The sequence below is a fragment of the Periplaneta americana genome, chromosome 14 (genome assembly GCF_040183065.1).
Source record: "Periplaneta americana isolate PAMFEO1 chromosome 14, P.americana_PAMFEO1_priV1, whole genome shotgun sequence".
NCBI classification, from domain to species: Eukaryota; Metazoa; Arthropoda; class Insecta; order Blattodea; family Blattidae; genus Periplaneta; species Periplaneta americana.
The window spans coordinates 92,382,232-92,401,954 of record NC_091130.1 but is presented as its reverse complement, the minus strand read 5'-3'; the positions used below and the strand labels follow the sequence as shown (position 1 = coordinate 92,401,954).

Genomic DNA, 19,723 nt, shown 5'->3' with positions numbered 1-19,723 from the left:
GATGATGAATTGAAATACAGGCAGCTGTACTACAGCACACTAGATCGTATGCACATGGAAATTACTGACAGATTTTCTGAATATGGAAAGCTTCAGTTCACACATCTTCTAGATTCTCAAAAATTTTCTGCTTATAGAGAAAACTTCCCGAATGAGGCACTAAACAAATTATTTCAGTCCTATAACAGTCACTTTGATCAAGTACGTTTGAAAAATGAATTAAGTGTAATATATTCAGCAGAAGTCTTTGATTTTTCGAACAAACCTATCCATGAAATATTATCTGCCATATATGAAAACCAGCTGAACCAAGTTATTCCTGAAGTCCTTAAATTGGCAACATTAATTGTGACAATACCAGCTACGTCAGCATCGGTAGAAAGAACATTTTCTGCGTTGAAGAGAATAAAATCCTACTGTAGATCAACTCATACACAAGAACGTTTATCCGGCTTGGCACTAATATCCATTGAAAAGTCATTTCTACAGAAACTTTGCAAGTGGCCCAACTGTAATTTCAAGGACGAAGTTATCAACGTATTTTCGTCCCAATCAAGACGCCTGGAATTCACATAAATATGTAAGGAATTTTATTATAGGGATTTTAAAATATATTTTGTGTAATAATAGAGTCAGTGGTAGCCCAAACTCTTTAACCAGTATAAGCCACTGGTCTAAATGTTCTACATTTTCAATAAAAATTTTTTGTGACTTCATGTGAAATAAAATTTAATGTATTTTCTTATTGCATAGCCGAAAGTTACCTTGAATTTGAAGGGGAGTTTAGAGAATTGAATTTAATAAGAAAACACATAATAGACTATGTGGTCCGTATTTTCATGAAAATGTAAACCTCAGGTTAAAAAAATAAAAAAAGAATTTGTTGGGAGTTTATGACAGATTTTCTTTAAAACAAGCCGAATTTTCATTACCTATTAAATTCGTTGTCAAGTTTTTAAAACATTTTTCTTGAAATAGGCCTAATGCAACTTGAAATTCAGTTTTTTTTTTTTTGCTAGCTCTGATGTATAAAATAACTGCATAGTTGGCAGCACTACTAATTTTTAGGGAATCACATGATTTGTAAATTGCTGATGCTAAAAGTTGGAGAGTTTTGTTGTGCTTTCATCTGCAGTTTTGTGCTATTTCTAATAAGTATTTAGCCTAGACCACAATTTATATAAAACTAGCTTTTGTTGTTCGTATGCCCCATCCGTTAAAAAAAAAAAAAAAAAAAAAAAAAGATGAAAAAGTTTTATAATTAATATAACTTAGGCCTAGTAATTTATTACAATAAGTTACTTATGTAACAAATGAATAAAGATATAAAATTAAGAAAATGTAAAATAAATGTGAGTTACAGAAATAAAGGAAAATGGATGAGAAAGGTGAAAGAAGAAAAAAAGAAAATTGAAGAAACCAGAAAGAAGGAATATAGTTTTAAAACATTATGATTTATGACGTTACCTACGACGTAATTAGTTCCCCATCAATATCCGCTACTACCGACACACTTCTCGTCAGCATCGTCTTCTAAGAAATTACCATTACTGTAGTTATTTTTGGTCCAGGGTAAATAACAGTCTTTAAGAAAACACTCTACGCCTATTTGATTACCGGTAATTGATTTATAGGATTACCGTGGATCATTATAGTTTAGCCCTTAAAAATAGGCTATGGAACTCTTATGGGAGCCTAAAACTTGACTTGAGTTTTAGTCTAAAATAATCTGATATATAGAAATCACATAACCGCATGCAAATATATTATGGTGAAACTAGCGTTGAGGTAGTTCCGGTGATTTAGAAAGTGAAAATCGTTTAATTTATAACACTTTTTTTTTGGTCATAATGTTAATCGTACATACAAGGCAAAACAAAACCAAACCTGACCTGTCACAGATTCGTATACGCAAGTTGTACAAGCGGATTACGGTAAAACCGTCAATCACACCTTTCACACGCCATTCATTCTCTGAGATTACGATCCAACTGATTTTAGCTTATTCTTAGACCCTACACGATAACTGAACTATTTCTTTCGAAAGTATATTCGTTAATAAGTAGCTTTTTAGAATTTTGCGAAATGTTCACTAGACCTTCATACATTCGGTAAGGAGAGCTTTTGAGACTGGTGTACGTAAACTAAACATTTACCGCAGCCTGTCCAGTACTTCATAATTTCAGTTGATGTTACTGCAAATCATTTGACATCATACCTATCAGCTTCACTTAGGGTAATGTTGATGAAAACTCAGTGCAGAAATACTATAGAGTATGAACAAAATGAGAGATGCGTTTTCAAAGTAAAGTTTCCAAGTAGAAAAGTGATATTAGCAATTTTAATATTTACTTACCTCGGATCTGGAAGTATAATCTTTTTGCTAGCTCTGGCTGCTGGAGTGCATTTGCTTTTCTCCATAGCCATCAAATAGCTCACGTCTGCGAGTACCGCCTCTAAATCCGCCATTTTGCGACTTTTCTTTCACCTCAGACTCACTGACACAACACCAAGCACCGAACTACAGCATAATTTCAACCAAACATAGAAAGGATTCACTGAAAAACCAACTGGCTTAGCACAAGTTTTGTTATTTTCGATTAGTTACACTTTAATATTATAAACAACTTCATTCATTTGGTAACTGTTCACCAATTACAAACATTTTTTCCCCCCATAGGTTTAACCTTCCATCCTAGTCGAGCATATAAACTTCACTGACGGACAGATCGTCTACTTCAACTTCCACTCCGGCTCTGATTGGTTGAAATTCTGAGTAGTTCTGCAATATAGCTACAGATCTCGCTAGTGCCGATGAGGTCAACAGCTGGAGGGAGAGGAGTGGTATCATGCCTCTCAGCTGATTATAAACATGGCAGCAACGGATTCAATTATAGTTAGTGAAGATGAAGTAAAATTTCAATGTCTAGCATTAAGATTTACAAAATTAATTAACAGAAGAAGTGAAGACGATAGGCAGTACATAAATTCGTTGTTTGATGAGCTGAATTCTTTGGACTTCACGTCACCTATTGTTAATAATTCAGACGTAAGTTATTATTTTGTTTCTGTCACAGCTAGCTGTATTGAAATTAGCGTAATATGAAAGACTTGTGTGCAGTAAATCATTAAGTGCATGAAGAACTTCAAAACATATTTAGATGTGAATGAATATATATATATATATATATATATATATATATATATATATATATATATATAGAAAGGTAATTTTCCACAACCCGTTGAGGATCTACTTGACTTTAGGATACATCGGTTATCGGTAGTCAATTTATGAGAATAGGGATATCCTGAACTAGCACCAACAGATAGCGCACGTGTACTTTGAGGGATGCGCTTTGCGTGTGCATTTATTTTTTGGTATATAAACATTGAGGATATACGTAGTGTATTAGTAGGCCTATATTAAATACTCTTAAAAACAACTAAAAATGACAAATTTTGTTATGTACCTATATGTAAAAACCAGGGAAAGCTTTTTATCTTCAATCAGGTCCCGAAATAATCGGAATATGCTTTAAACCTTAAAAAATATAAGTAATTAAATTGCGCCTCGAAAGTGCTGGCTATTAAATAAAAGTAACTACTTCAAATAAGGAATTGTTGACTATAATTTCATTTTAGAAATGGAAAAAGAAAAATTAATAAAAACATATGCAACCTCGACAGCGAGCTATGTTAGCTTAGATTATATGCAGTAGTTGTAGAGTCTCGAATTTTACGCTTGCAGTAAACTCTCGATAAACTGGGATGTTTATTATCCAGGACGATCCGTAGTGAAATCCATTTCGTGAATAATGTTTTTAATGCACTGTACCCTAATTATTAAAACCATGCTTTAACTTCAAATCTTCAAAATCATCGTACATAGTATTCAAAACTGCATGCCCTTAACCTACAAAATGCACGACTAATCGTGATACTACTGCGATCATATTATATCATCATATTAAAAATTGCTTTTGATCTTTCTGCAACTACAGAAAAAAATACATGGAATTCAATCTCGATAGTCCCTTCCCTATAAAAGAAAAACACATTGGTGGCTGCATATCCTGTTTTTAGCGTACGGTTATTAAATACTAATGATTAAAGAGGGCAATATTCACCTTCGACATCCCGGTAGTTCCTATTTTTTTATTCGTGCACCTCGTTCTCAAAGTTCTCGTTTAGGTCCATGAACATTCAATTTACTCGTATCTACAATATATAACAATCTTGTTCGTACAGCCATTATTTTTGTGATAACGTCCGTTTTAACTGTCAAATAAGATAACAATTTTGGTTTCTTCTTCACATATATAACTGTGTGCAGTTTATTGATAATATTCACTATTAGATTTAATTATAATATATCTTTAAAACATTTGTTATTTTAAAAGAAATCTCCATTATTTGTTGTGCTGAATATGCAACTTTTCTGTTCGTACACTTACAAGTCTTGCCCCATCTCACAGTTTCAAAATACGCTGACCGGTTCGTGCTTGCAACTTCTGAGTGGTGGCTTCCCTTGTTTACATTTTTACCTTCCAAGCATAACAGTACTGTACGAGATGGCGAAGCGAAAGCAGCTTTCAGAAGATCTGAAGAAAGTTATTCTTCAACTTGCCCTTAAAGGTAAGTCTTTAAGGGAAATAAGTAAAATTGTTGGACATACACATGCAACAGTTCAGCATATTGTAAACAAATTTAAATATGAAGGGTCTTGGAAGAATTTGAGGCGAAAACCAAAAGAAAGAAAATTAAATGAAAGGGACGAAAGATACATTATACAACAAATTCGACGTGACCCTACGTGAAGTGTTGAAAAACTGCGTTCACAAGTACAAGGCACTATAGGAAAAGAAATGTCTAACCAGACTATTCGTCGTGTATTGTGGAAACACGGATATCATGGCAGAGTTCCGCGTAAGAAACCTTTTATTAGTGAGTCAAATAGAATAAAAAGACTTCTATTTGCAAACGAACACGTTTCTAAAGGGGAGGACTATTGGGATCGTGTAATATGGTCCGACGAGACGAAGATAACTCTTTTCGGCTCAGACGGTTGCAACAGAGTGTGGAGGAAGGCAAACTCTGGGTTCAGGAAAGAAAATGCTATTCCTACTGTAAAACATGGAGGTGGTTCCATCATGATATGGGCTTGTATGTCTTGCTCTGGAGTCGAAAACATACATTTCTTTGATGGAATTGTGCATAAAATCATGTATAAGCATATTCTTGTAATAAATTTGAGAGAAAGTCCTAAAAATTGGGCTTCCAGGTTAATTATATATTTCAACATGATAACGACCCTAAACACACCGCCGAAATCGTCGAGACCTGGCTCATTTGGAACGTTCCACATCAACTCAAAATGCCACCTCAATCAAAGGATTTAAATCCTATCGAACATTTGTGGCCAATTTTGAAAAGAAGAGTGCGAAATAGCAAGGTAACATCCATTCCGGAGCTTGAAAGAATAGTGACAGAAGAATGGCAGAATACCACCCCAGAGGTTTGCAAGAAATTTGTCTCTTCAATGAAAATAAATTTGGGAGAAGATTATTAAGCCAAAGGATATGTTACAAGATTTAATTTTGTGTAATAGTTGGCAATTAAGATCTGAAAAGCACAAAATGATTAGATGTACGAAGAGAAAAATTGTATAAAATGTGCACATTTTTTTGATTTTGTATGTTTATTTATACTGATTTGAAAAATTTGAGGAAGCTTATTTTATATTCTGAAAAGAAGATATTATTTTTTTCACATTTTAATTTAACCCATTAAAATAAATTATATTTTCATTAACAAAATTATCTATTTTTAATAAAAATATTACTGTACGAACAACATTGTTACACACTGTATATTCTGCATACTGCAGATTTCCCCACTCATCTCGGGGAATCGCTCAATATTATACAGGTTTACGTTATTTATTGTAAATTAAATTATGAGGTAAGAAAATACTGAATTATATTAAATTATACTAGGTTATACAAAATAATTATAAATATAATTTTGACACGCACAGAAAACGAAAAGCGGGAAAACATAATCAACTGTAGCATATGACATAACATAGTCCCACAACATGTTGCACCGCATGGAACGCTTTTGCCAACTAGCGGTAAAACTTCGCTTAAGATATCCCTATTATTTGTAAACTACAGTGTCGTCAACTCGATTCTCAAAATCCGGCTAAGATGCAGTGCAGAAACCGCTAAATTGCTATATTTTCAACGTTAAATACTATAAGATTATTTTACTGATATGACTTTTAAAAAACGCTAAATCCCTATATGAGCAATACAAATTTAATAAATTTTATCCACTAAACTAACACTGAAGAACGTTAGATCAAACTGGAAAACCTCTGAATTTGTGGCAACTCTGGTTGCCTAGATTGGAGAACATTTGGAGAAGTTATGTTGTCATAAGATTGACGTCATCAGTTACTGTGATTATAATAATCATAATCATCAACGAGCTAGATACTATAGAGAGGCCAAAGACCTCAGAAAGTTGAAGACAATTGAACATTTGTCCGCCATGTTTCGGTTAGTCAAAACAAAGGGGCGTGGCTCGGATGTTGTAGGAAATGACTGTGATGAAGTTAGTATTATTGTGAATTGAGTTACATATTAAGACTATGTTAATAAGTAAAAAGTAAAATACACAAAACTTTACGTTTTATAACAGCTGTAGGCCTATGTTTTATTAGTTGCACTAAATATAGCCCAAATATTAAATGACAAGCTATACTCGATGCAACCAAAGCAAAGCACCTAAAGACGGATGAATTTAATCGGCAGAAGAAAAATAAATAATTGTTTGACTTCGTCACAAATTTAATTATCTTACAGCTAATCTAACCTAATATTAAATCATGTAATTCAGTGCTCACCAGGTGATTTCAAGAGAGACGACGTATGTAACTAATAGGAGTAAAATATAAGAAAGGTAGTGGCGAAAATATAAAAAAAATCCAGTAATTAAGTTATTGAGAAAAATTCATTTGAAATTGGAATTAACACAGAGAACTTTTGAAAACTGCAATTATTAAAACTACAAATAACCTCTTAGCATGCAACATAATAATTAAAGAATGACACTAATAGAAAGTTACTCATGGTCATAACTCACCACATTTATTGAAACGATAAGATACTTACGATTAACATTGTTATCAGAAACAACAGGAGCCACAGCTAGCTACACTTCTTTTCGTGTGATGGAGACATCATGTAGTCTAATATAATTTGAAACAAATATTGTCGCGTGATGGAGACATCGTGTAGTCTAATATAATTTGAAACAAACATTAATCTCACACGTGTCTCGCAACTAGGCAGAGGCTTTTACAGAATAAAACTGTTCTTACATTATTTTGAACAATAATGACAAATTGTGTATGATGCAAGTGCTAACTTTCCTCTTTGTTAACAAAAAGAGCCCTACGCATTAATACAAAGAAAATTGGAGTAGGCCCTATAAACACAATAAATACTAAGCTCTTGATATTTCGCTTATGCTCAGTCCGTCTTATCTTATAATTCTCTGCGGCAATGGTACCTGTATTGAGAGGGTTTAATTATCCAGCAACGAATATTATGATTTACGGTACATTTTATTTAAATCCGAGGGAATGAGACATTTTTGGAAATTTAAAAGTCTTAATTAATACTTTTTCATTTATAAATCAGCTTTTTACAAAACCTATAGCAAAATGTTTAAATGAAATATTGATATATCTGAAAAATATAATACATGTACCAACTCGTTGCAGTGTACCTTTGATAAGCACTCCTTGCGGAGGCTGGCGGTACCATAGACCGCCATGTTTTTTAGGGAACGATCCATAGTACTGTTGGCCTCCGCAGGGAGCGCTTATCAGAGGTCTTCAGCCTCTCTATAGTATCTAACTCGTTGATAATCATTTATTACATCCACTGATCATATACATGATATGCGACATGTCATATTTACAAACTAATAATTAATTACATAATATACTTAAAAGTAATAACTATAATTAAATGCAACACAAATACAAATATAAAAAACTTGGAACTTGATTAAAGAAAACTACAGGTCGGTCGATTTCGGCTATAAGTCCCGTTTGCAGTATGTCTTCAAGTCAGGAGTCAATTTCAACCATCACGTCTTTCATGAGAAGACATCCTTCTCGAAGTCAGGATCTGGAAAATAGGAAGTACTTGATTAGTTTTGTGTGTTTGCCGGGAAGTGTTTTTAATTGTTTTTTTACGACGCTTTATCAATTGCTAAGGATTTTCTACTGTCTGAAACAGTTCAAGGTGATAATGCCAGCGAAATGAGTTCAGCGCCGAAAGTTTTCCAGCGTACACGCACACAAAGAACGCTAGTTTCCCGCTTTCAGGTTGGCACCGACACGCGCTTACCCGCCAGTGTTGCCAATTCAGCGGTTTTCCCGCTAAATCTAGCTTTTTTAGATAACCGTCTCGCGGGTAAAATTATACTAGCGGTTTTTAATCTTTAAAGTTTCTGAACTGAAATTGATATTAGCATTATAAGCGGCATTCATAATTACATTTAATTCGTTCAGTATTTGTTTTGTGAAATAATGGATGTGTTAATGTAGTGATAATTCCATATTATATATTTTCCCGTTAAAACCCGAAATCCGTCAAAACCAGTTTCAACTAGTAAAAACTAGTTTAAGCAAATAACGATAGAAAGTGAGTTTTCGTATGATCAAGAATCAGTGTCAGGTTAGGTTTGGTTTGTTTAGGTTTTTGTTTGGTAAAAGCCTAAAAAAACCTAAACAAACCAAATTTGACCAATCATTGAGTCTAGACCTTACGAAAATTCCCTTTCTATCTATCTATCTATCTATCTATCTATCTATCTATCTATCTATCTATCTATCTATCTATCTATCTATCTATCTATCTATCTATCTATCTATCTATCTATCGATCCATCCATCCATCCATCCATCCATCGATCTATCTATCTATCTATCTATCCATCTATCGATCCATCCATCCATCCATCTATTAAAACTAGTTTTTACTAGTTGAAACTGGTTTTGTCGAATTTTGGGTTTTAACGGTAACATATATCGTGCAATAAGAATTTAAATATCTTCTGTCTGTGATAAAAGTCTTCAAAATTGCTTTATAGCGCTACATTGGCAATGATAATAGTGTGCAATATTCGTTACATTGGCGGGTGGATGCTCTATCTTGACCGTTATTATTGTTAATGTTAATGTTATGTTTTAATTAACGGCGCTTGCAACTGGAGAGGTTATATCAGCGTCGCCGGACGTGCCGGAATTTTGTCCCGCAGGAGTTCTTTTACATGCCAGTAAATCTACTGACATGAGCCTGTCGCATTTAAGCATACTTAAATGCCATCGACCTGGCCCGGGATCGAACCCGCAACCTGGGCATAGAAGGCCAGCGCTATACCAACTCGCCAACCAGGTCGACCTCCGTTATTATTATTATTATTATTATTATTATTATTATTATTATTATTATTATATAATAAGTATACACTAAAATGTAGAGATATTTGTCAGAAAATCGCGGGTTTTCGAAAGCCATCTAGCGGGATTATAGGAACAACTGTTGGCGACACTGTTACCCGCGCCATGCTGCATGTTAACTAATGAGGTCCGAACAGAAAGGATACAATTAATATTTGAGGAGAAAAATTCGCTCCGGCGCCGGGGATCGACCCCGAGTCCTTGGTTCTACGTACCAAGCGCTCTGACCACTGAGCTACGCCGATTTCAATCCACAGCACCGGATCGAATTCTCCTCCAATGTTTTCCTTTATGGCCTGACTCCAAGTTATGCATATGTGTTGACGTATATATGTCCAATGTCAACTGCCATTATACTAGGAGTGCACTCAGCTGAATGACTTATTTGGCCGGGATTCCGCAGTTAAATGCACAGTAATCTGTACATACATGTGCTCTGCTAGCTATGAGAATATTATAGATTTATTAATTTATCATAGCCTACAGAATAATATCTGTAATATAAAAATGTCAATATACATGTCGAATTTGGAGTCAGGCTACAAAGGGAAACACTGAAGGAGAGGGATTCGATCCAGTGCTGTGGATTTTACTTCGGCGTAGCTCAACAGTTAGATCCCTTGGTACATAGGACCCGGGTGCGATCCCTGGCGCCAAAGCGAATTTTTGTCCTCTAATATTAATTGTTACTGTAACGGACCTATTTTGTAGGACCAAAAAAAAATTAATCTTTACGTAGATTGTAAGGCAATAGCTTAAAATGCACTTTAATATTTCAGAAATCTGCTGTCATTATAAAACAGTGTTGTTATATTGTGCCTCCAACTGACACGTTTTTGGTGGCGAAAGGCTGTCAGTTAATTTCAAATTTAATTGCCAAGCAACATGTAAAAGTGGAAGGAAAGACACTGTCAGATGCAATCAGTTGGTGTATACAGTCCTTGAAATGCTGCAGAGAGATTGCTGTTCTGGACATACTGCAAGCACTTGAATCTCTTCTGCGTGGGAATGCAAATAACATTGATGAGGTATGTAATATTTAGATGAGTAGGCTAGTTACAAATTTCTGTTATGGGATGATAGTATCTTACTTTAGTATTTTTACCTGCATATAGTTATACTGTGAAGAATTCACATCATCTGGTAAGTATAATTCAGTTTTAATTTCTCATTGTCTTAAACATTGATGAGATTTACTTCTCTTACTTTAGTATTTTTACCAGCATAAAATATTTATACTCTAAAGAATTCACTTCATCAGATAAGTACGGTATATTTTAGTTTTAATTTCTCAGTTTATTAAACATTGATGAGACTGACTTCTCTTACTTTAGTATTTTTACCAGCATGATATAATTATACTCCAAAGAATTCACATCATCTGATAAGTATAATTTAGTTTTAATTTCTCAGTGTATTAAACATTGACGAAATTGACTTATCTTACTTTAGTATTTTTACCAGCATATACTATAATTATACTCTAAAGCAGCATTTCTCAAACTATGGTCCTCGAGGTCTGCCCTTGTGGTCCTTCAAAAAAGACTGAAGAAAAAATAAAATTCAAACGAATTGCATATGAACTGCAATTGCCTTTCACTTTTTCTCCCAGTACTGACATTTAATGAAATTTATTACTCTACCTGTCTACCGACTTCCCACTCTACTCCCAACAAAAGATGAATTTGAAGCACTATGAACGTAGTGTCTCTCGTCATCTTTTTCCTGCACATCTGGCACCTGTAACCCAGCCAGGGACCATCTGAATTCATAACAGAGGACCAAGTACCGGACCTTTTCATGTATTTATGACTTTCTTAATAGTTTTGCCGACACCCAGTCTGCACATTGAAATGGTCACATACTGTACATTGTACATCAATAATACAATTCTGAAGTCACAATTTGAAACTTATTTTCCAAGTAAATGTGACGAATTTTCATGGGTTCGTGATCACTTTCATTGCGATATTGAAAATAACAAACTTTCATAGAGTGAAAGAGAACAGTTAATTGAACTCTCGAATGACACCGGACTTAAAATGAAATTCGAAGCGGAAGGTATGGTTAATTTCTGGACTGCATCACAAGTGAAAATAGAGTACAGTGAACTGTACAATGGTGCTTTAGAGATTGTAATTCAGTTTGCTTCTACGTATCTGTGTGAGAAAGGTTTTTCATCACTAACTGTAATAAAAACAAAGTACCGAAATCGACTTGATGTATGTGACGATCTCCGACTCAAGCTTGTCAGCATAGTCTACATATAGAACAACTGTGCAAGAATCTCATTAATGTGAGTACCAACATTTTTTTTTTTTTTAGTTAATTAACTAAAGATTATCTAAACTCTAATTCCATTAAATTATCAAAAAAAAAATGAAAATGAATTTTCTTCTATTAACATTGGCAATTAGTTAACACTAATATAAAATTAATTGAATTAAATTAATTTTAATTAATTGATTCTATTTAAAAATATACCTATACTGGTATTAAAATATGCTACAAAAATGATAAATTTGCTTTCAAAGGAAACAAGAATAAGGCGGTCCGCAAAACTGTTCTGACTTGAAAAAGTGGTCCCCACTTGAAAAAAGTTTGAGAAACGCTGCTCTAAAGAATTCACATCATCTGATAAGTATAATTTACTTTTAATTTCTCAGTGTATTAAACATTGACGAGATTGACTTATCATACTTTAGTATTTTTACCAGGATAATAATATCAGAGTCTAGTATATACATTCACGAAGCTCAATACTTACTAAATATGCATCCATAGATAGTTGCTAACCACCAGGATCGCTACTACAGTCATTACACGAAAAGTGGGAATTGTAGTTAAAAATATAAAATTTAGAAAGAAGTATTATTTCATACTACAAATAGTTTAAAACACATTAAATTTTAAGGTTCCACCTTGATTTCCTCAATTTTATATATGTAAAATAATTTTTAGGCATCTTGTAGGTACTATTCATGTACCCAACATTGATTCCAAAATATGTGGGTTGGGCAGCCTATAGCATTCAATCTGATCATCTGATATCAGCCATTTTTGTTTTAAAGCATGGCATAAAGATTGTAGTTTCTTGAACTGATTGTTACATTTTCAAGGTATGTACCAAATTATTTTTAAATCTTATTTGAAATTCAGTTAACCAATGTAGCATCCGTTACATGAAAATTGTCTTTTTTTACTATAACATTGTAAGTATTATTAGAAACAAAACCACAGCTCATGAAAGTAATTATACAGTTCCAACATTGCCTTAACTTATACTTTTGCATTTCTAAAGTGAATTAAAAACATAATGGACTGTAACGGATTCTACATGACGACCTGTTTTCTTTTTTTTACGATTTTAGGCCTAATTTTCTACAGAATCATGGCAGTTCACAGTAAATACAATAACCGTATGGCTAAGCTTAAATGTAGGGCTCAGAAGAAAGAAGATACAAAAATGGACTGAATATCTGAAGAAAGATCGAGATAGAAATAAGTTAAAAGTAAAAGGGTCATTCCATTGTAACGGGTGTTACATCCACAAAGCTAAAAAGAGAACACTTTCAATGCAGCCTTAATAGAATCAAAATTTATTTATTAAAACTATTTCCCCTACATTTTCTGAACATTTTGATATAATATAATCCTAAGTTTATTTTAACGAAATTGAATAACAAGTAAAAAAGATGGTGTAACGGGTGTTACAGGATTTAGACATGAACTTTTACATAGTTATTGAAAGGTGTAAAATTCTGTGAGTTTAATGCATACAAATTAACATCCTTTTATAAGGATATATATTAAACATTGACAAAATCAAATATGTTCTCAGTTTTCCTTTCTGCTTAAAATATTTAATTTTTTTCAAGAAAAGCTTCTGTAACGGGTGTTACATGACTTGTAACGGGTGTTACACTGTGCAAATATTTCTACTTTACTGAAATGATTAATGACACTCTTCGTGTTTTCATTAAAACAATACTATTAAAATTTAATATAACGAAATTCCTGTGTAATAGCAATTCTATTTTATGTAAATAATTAAATTATCTTTTTTAAAATTCTCAGAGCACAGTCTATTTATTAAATAGCCTAGATTGGAATAAATAGATTAATTATTGAGGAACATTCAAATTATGGTTGTTTTACAGATATTTCAGTGCATGTGTAATTAATTTTAAACATTTTTTTTTTTTTTTCATTTACACTGTCACTGAATTCATAATACAGTCTGTTTTCTTAACACTTAACATCAGGTGACCAGTTGACTAAATTTTACAAAATAAATATCATTTTCATCAGCTTTGAAGATTTTTTGCTGTGCCCAGAAACTTTCAGGAACATAATTTTAACGTCCTCTTCATTGTCAGCTTGGTTCTGGTATATTCCAATGTATTGGAACTTTTATTCACCCTTTGATGATCCGGGTTTCTTGTTTTCACTTAAAAACCCTACCAAAACAAACATGCCAGACTTAATTTCAGATATATCAATACTGTACACTGACATGGGAATCACTTGTGTTTCACTTGTCAGTATCCCATCTTCAGAATCCCCAAAATTTGTGGAATCATCATCTTATGGTGCTAAAGAAAGTCCAGACTGGATACTTGTTCAGTGATAAATCACTACTTATTATGGCATAGGATTTCACTGTATCATTAGAACCCAAATGCAACCTGTTTTTTTCATGCGATTGTTTACAGGAGCCATTTCTGGAAATAAGCACATTCAAATGCATTAGATCGCGGTAGAGCAAACAAATATTTTATACAGAATGGACTCTAACTACTTAAACTACTTAAGAGAGAGCTAAAAGCTATTTTTTATTGTAATAGGTTACAGCACTCAAGTACAACATTTTGTAACTGGTATTACATGAATACTGTAACACCCGTTACTTAAAGAGTTGTAACACCCGTTACACCGTTTCTGGATAAAATAAATTAAATATTAATTTAAAAATGTTATGGTCTCAACAAGCAACCTTATAATCTCACTTTCACTACAGGATATTGTGAACAAATATTTCATAAGATCATAATTAAAACTTATTGCATATTTTGTGTAACGGGTGTTACATGCTACAGGAATTTTTATTGTGCTATAATTAATTACTGAATTTGATCTTACCTTGAATTGTAATATATGCTTGAACTTGGAAAGCTTCATACATTTCCCTCCAAAAGTGCAAGATCAACAACATGGTGTTTTATGACAACAGCAGGATCTTAAACTTAAGCGTGCGAAATAACATATTTACTATTCAAAGAACCTACCAACAAACATATTAAAAACTGCAAAAATATTCCATACAAGACAAATTTTCTTTAAGGGCAGTGTAATTCATACTTTTAACAGTTGATATATCAAAGCACCATACACTTTATTAATAAATTAAAAAATCACTCAGAGGCTCAGTTGGCATGGAATGACCCAAAAGGGACCAATTAAGGCCCGATTGTATAAACCATTTAATCTTAGATCAGAGATTAAATTGATTCTTGTTTCAGCTGAACTTGGAATTTTGTGTTGTATAAAGTCTAATCTGAGATTAATTTGTCTCAAACTAAAGTCAACTTTGACTGAAGAAATTTCTCCGATTAAGTTAGATGATCCAAGTTCAGTTATTTCTTTTCTGTTTGAAATATACGAGTGACAGATTGTGCAAATAAAATATCCATTATTATTAATATTAATAGATATGTTAGGTACATTTACATATATTTCTTTCAATTTCTTGCCTTATTACACAAACATTCTTATATATTATAAGGCTCTATCTGTTCAGCAGTATCAAATAACATAATCTATAGGCCTAATTAAATTATGTTTATAACAACCATTAATCATTAATGGATATGATAGGTACAGTCATAAATGTTCAATTAACTGTATTACTAAATGAAAATTGTCGTTTTATAAAGCTTTATTATGTTTAGCAGTATCAAACACCATAACATGATAACAACTTGGAGAACAGTCAACATTCTTCTTCTTATTGTCCGCCATTATTTACATTGCAAAAAAAAAAACCAATGTCTCCAACAGAGTGTAATACGGGAAGTCACGAAAAAGTAGTTGTAAAGTCGCTAGATTTCTCATTATCAACAAAGAAAGATTAAATTTTATCACTATGGGGTGCTAAAAAGGTCACTAAATCCCTATTTAAGCAATATAAAAGTTAAAAGAAATTGTTGTTGAAAAAGAGTTAAAATCGCTAGATTGGCAACACCACTGCCTGCTGGATCGCATCTTATCGATGCGTAACTGCCTGCTCATTCCTCTTGCTTAGCATTGAGTTTCGCGTGTAGCATTATTGTCCAGTTTCGACGCTAGAGCGCAGCAAGTAACTGCCGTTGGTTTGGCTGTACTAAATGTGTAGAAATAATTATAGTGTTTTATTTGACATCTTATAAGTAATTACAGTGTTTGTAAGTGATTATTTATTAATGATATGATTTTCTTCTTTGAAATACATGGAAGGAAGGAACATTAGAGTTGAAATACATTTGATTTTGTGAGATATAAAACTTCGTTTCCTGAAATAACAATATTAATTTTATTATAATATATTTGCAATGGTGTCTTGTTGTGTCCCTTTCTGCAAAGCGCACAGAGGAAAATTGAAATTCAGAAGATTATCATTTCATGAATTTCCATCTAATAGTGAGCTGCGGGAAAAGTGGTTAAATATTATATAAAGAGAAGGTGACAAAAGAGGAAGTAAGTGGATTCCTTCTGATCGTTCATGTGTGTGTAGTTTACACTTCAAACAAGACGATTTTAAAGAAGATACGAAATATAGGAAACTGAAAAATTTGTCGATACCAAGCATATTTCCTGGATATCCTTCATACAAGAAACCTTCTAACAAGAGGAAGAGAAAAGCCAGAAACTCAAGTTCATCATCCTCCGAGAAGAACAATGTCTCAAGATTGACTACACAATGTCAGGAGGACATTGAAGCCGAATATCGTGAGAAAGACATAGAAGCCGGAATTATAAAAGACAAGGCAGATGTAAACGTAGATTCCAGACATATTGCTGTTCAAGTAGGCTAAATACTGTAAGATTAAGTGAACTGGAATATCATAAAAAATTAAATAAAAATCTTCAAGCAAAAGTGTACAGACTTGAAAACAAAATTGTGGAAATAGAGAAGGAACTTCAAGAGGTGAAGGAAGAACTTAATAACTATACTGAGAGAAAGTCAGTAGAGATGTTGAATGTTATGTTTTTATTTAACGACGCTCGCAACTGCAGAGGTTATATCAGCATCGCCGGATGTGCCGGAATTTTGTCCCGCAGGAGTTCTTTTACATGCCAGTAAATCTACTGACATGAGCCTGTCGCATTTAAGCACACTTAAATGCCATCGACCTGGCCCGGGATCGAACCCGCAACCTTGGGCATAAAAGGCCAGCGCTATACCAACTTGCCAACCAGGTAGACGTCAGTAGAGAACATAAAGAAATCAGCACATGATGGCGACAAAATGGCTGTATATATATACTGGATCAAATTAGAAATTAAAAAAAAAACGTCAAAAATGGTCCGAGCCAACTATTCGGTACTGCTTATGTTGGCGAATATTGTCTCCTAAAGGCTACGACTTTGGAAGAAATTTGAAATTAATACAAGCACCGTCGCGCAGCACATTAGATAGATATATGGGCTCAACGGAATGTGGCGTTGGTGTTTCCCCTTTAATTATACAGAGACTTAAGTTAGAAGCCACAAAATTGAATGAAATTGAGAAAGTAGTTTCTCTTATATGCGATGAGATGGCAATAAAAGAACGCTTGCTTTATAATAAAGAAGAGGATAAATTTTTTGGTTTAGTCGAAGCTGAAGGAGTTTATAATAAAGAAATGGGAATAAATCCCGTCTTAGCCAACAAACTTCTGTGTTTGGTTATTCATGGATTATCTACCAAGTACACAATACTGGCAGCATATTTCATGGTACGAAATTTGCAAGGAAATGATCTGCTCTTATTAGTTCAGCAAGTGTTAAAAGCTGTAGAAGACTGTGGATTTCATGTGCTTCGGCTTGTAACTGATAACCATAGAACTAATACTGCTATGTTTAAGGGTTTAGGCGGCGGAGATCTACAGCCTTGCATAGTACACCCATGTAACTTGCAACGTAATTTATATTTAAGTTTTGATTACTGTCACATCATCAAAAACATCCGTTCACAGTTTGTAGACCATGATATGGCAGACAGAGAAGGAACGATCAGTTCAAAATTCATCAAGGAAATATACAGGATACAAAAGGACTTAGCTGTGAAACCCATTCGATTTCTAACAAGGAAGCATGTCGAACCCAGTTCCTTTGAGAAAATGAACGTTCTTTATGCTGTACAGACATTTTCACCGGAAGTTACAAGCACTTTGGACTATATGAAGGAGAATCATTTACGTCTGACATCTCGGGTAAATTTTTCAGAAGCAGGACCAACAATATGTTTCATGAAAAATGTGTACAAATTTTTCACTGTACACGACATAAGCAATAAAACACAACATCTATGACGAAGCAATCTAGATAGTATGATGTTCTATTCTGCAGCTGACTACCATCTCCGGTGGTTGAAAGATGATTTTTGTGACTATATTAATGAGCTACAAACTGAATCAAAAACCCGTAATTTGAAAGGGTTGACAAAAGAAACTCACGGCACCCTAATTTTGACAGCTGAATCGACAGCTTCTTGCATCGTTCATCTTCTACAGAATGGCTTTTTCTATGTATTGACACGGGCTTTTTCTGGCGATCCAGTGGAAGCAATGTTCAGTGCTATAAGAATGGGTGGAGGATGGAATGACATGACAGACTCAAGGACAGCTCAAAATGCAATAAAACGAATTTTAAAATCTGGCCTTTTGATTTCGGCACCGGATGCTAATATCGCTCATGAGGAGAGATCAGAGATGACTGGAAAGGGATTGTCTCATGAAGAAAATAACTGTGATATATCTTCATAGACTACTGTTATTCTTCCCCAGCATATCTCTGTTTTACTCGAAAGCATTTCCGAGCCTTGTATGCCTGTCTTCATCAATCTGGAAACAGCATCCCAAGCATTGGTCTGCTGATATCTGGTGCGTGTGATAGAGGAAAAAACATCATGCACTTCCTGCGTAAACAATGTATCGATCCCGCCAACAGCAGCGCCTTTGATGGGACTTGTACATAAATTAGATAAAGGAGGTCTTCGATACCCAAAACCAGATTTTGTGAGCTTAATTATAACCTTGCAGAAGTTCGTTGAAGGTGCATTACCTTACTGCATGAAGTCTGCACACTTACTTCGGACAATAACAAACTACGTTCTTCCATCTCTGGAACAGTGTGATATCCTAAAGTGTTCTAATGAGAAGAGCCATCAGGCGCTTGTAGCACTTATTGTACTGCAGAAGTTTGTGAAACCACTCCTCAGTAACATCGGAAAGAAACACACCAACAAAGTGTTTCGATTCTCTAGTCAAGTTAAACCATTGTCCAGGAAAGTTCTCAAATTATAAACTTACATAACATAAGTTCACTTACATAAATTTTCCTATTAAGATCTTCTTCTCTTCTTCTTTCTTGGCGCTACAGTTCATTGTGAACCTTGGCCTCTTCCACGATTTTCCACCAGTTGTCTCGATCCTGCGAAATTGCTTTCCAATTCCTGTATCCAATCTTACATATGTCTTCCTCAACTCCATCCAACCATCTTATTCTTGGTCGTCCACGGCTTCTTTGGCCCCTAGGATTTCCATTTAATATCCTTTTAGGAATTTCTACGTCATTCATCCGTGCCACGTGCCCAGCCCGCCTTAATCTTGCTGCTTTTACTATTCTTCTAATCTTTATAGATGGAATACAACTCATTATTATATCGCCTCCTCCATCTTCCTCTCTCGAATACTGGGCCAATTATTTTACGGAGTATCTTCCTCTCAAAAGCATCCAAATTTCCAGCGTTCTTTTTTGTTAGGGACCACGTCTCAGCAGCATATGCTAGTACAGGTCTTATAAGTGTTTTATAGATAGTTATCTTTGTGGTACGAGATAAAATTCTTGAACAAAGTAATTTTCTTAAGGCGAAGTAAGCTCTATTGGCAGCCATTAACCTCTGCTTAATTGCATATGAAATATCATTAGAATGAGTAA

The 19,723-nt window shown here is 34.0% G+C and overlaps 2 protein-coding genes across 7 annotated transcripts in view; one reads left to right on the top strand and one right to left on the bottom strand.

Annotated features, from left to right (window-relative positions):
* The window catches only part of Gprk1 (G protein-coupled receptor kinase 1), an 881,497-nt gene extending 878,748 nt beyond the window's left edge, over positions 1 to 2,749 (bottom strand). Inside the window, exon 1 of the mRNA XM_069845748.1 lies at positions 2,357 to 2,749. Within this exon, the coding sequence (XP_069701849.1) occupies positions 2,357 to 2,469 (113 nt within the window). The 5' untranslated portion in view covers positions 2,470 to 2,749. The remainder of the gene's footprint in view (positions 1 to 2,356) is intronic.
* A 75-nt stretch (positions 2,750 to 2,824) lies between these two features.
* LOC138713571 (HEAT repeat-containing protein 6) overlaps positions 2,825 to 19,723 on the top strand; it is a 274,274-nt gene continuing 257,375 nt past the window's right edge. For all 6 annotated transcript variants that reach the window (XM_069845747.1, XM_069845743.1, XM_069845744.1 and 3 more), the window contains exons 1-2: positions 2,825 to 3,049; positions 10,324 to 10,572. In XM_069845747.1, coding sequence (XP_069701848.1) covers positions 2,873 to 3,049; positions 10,324 to 10,572 — 426 coding nt within the window. In that variant the 5' untranslated portion in view covers positions 2,825 to 2,872. The remainder of the gene's footprint in view (positions 3,050 to 10,323; positions 10,573 to 19,723) is intronic.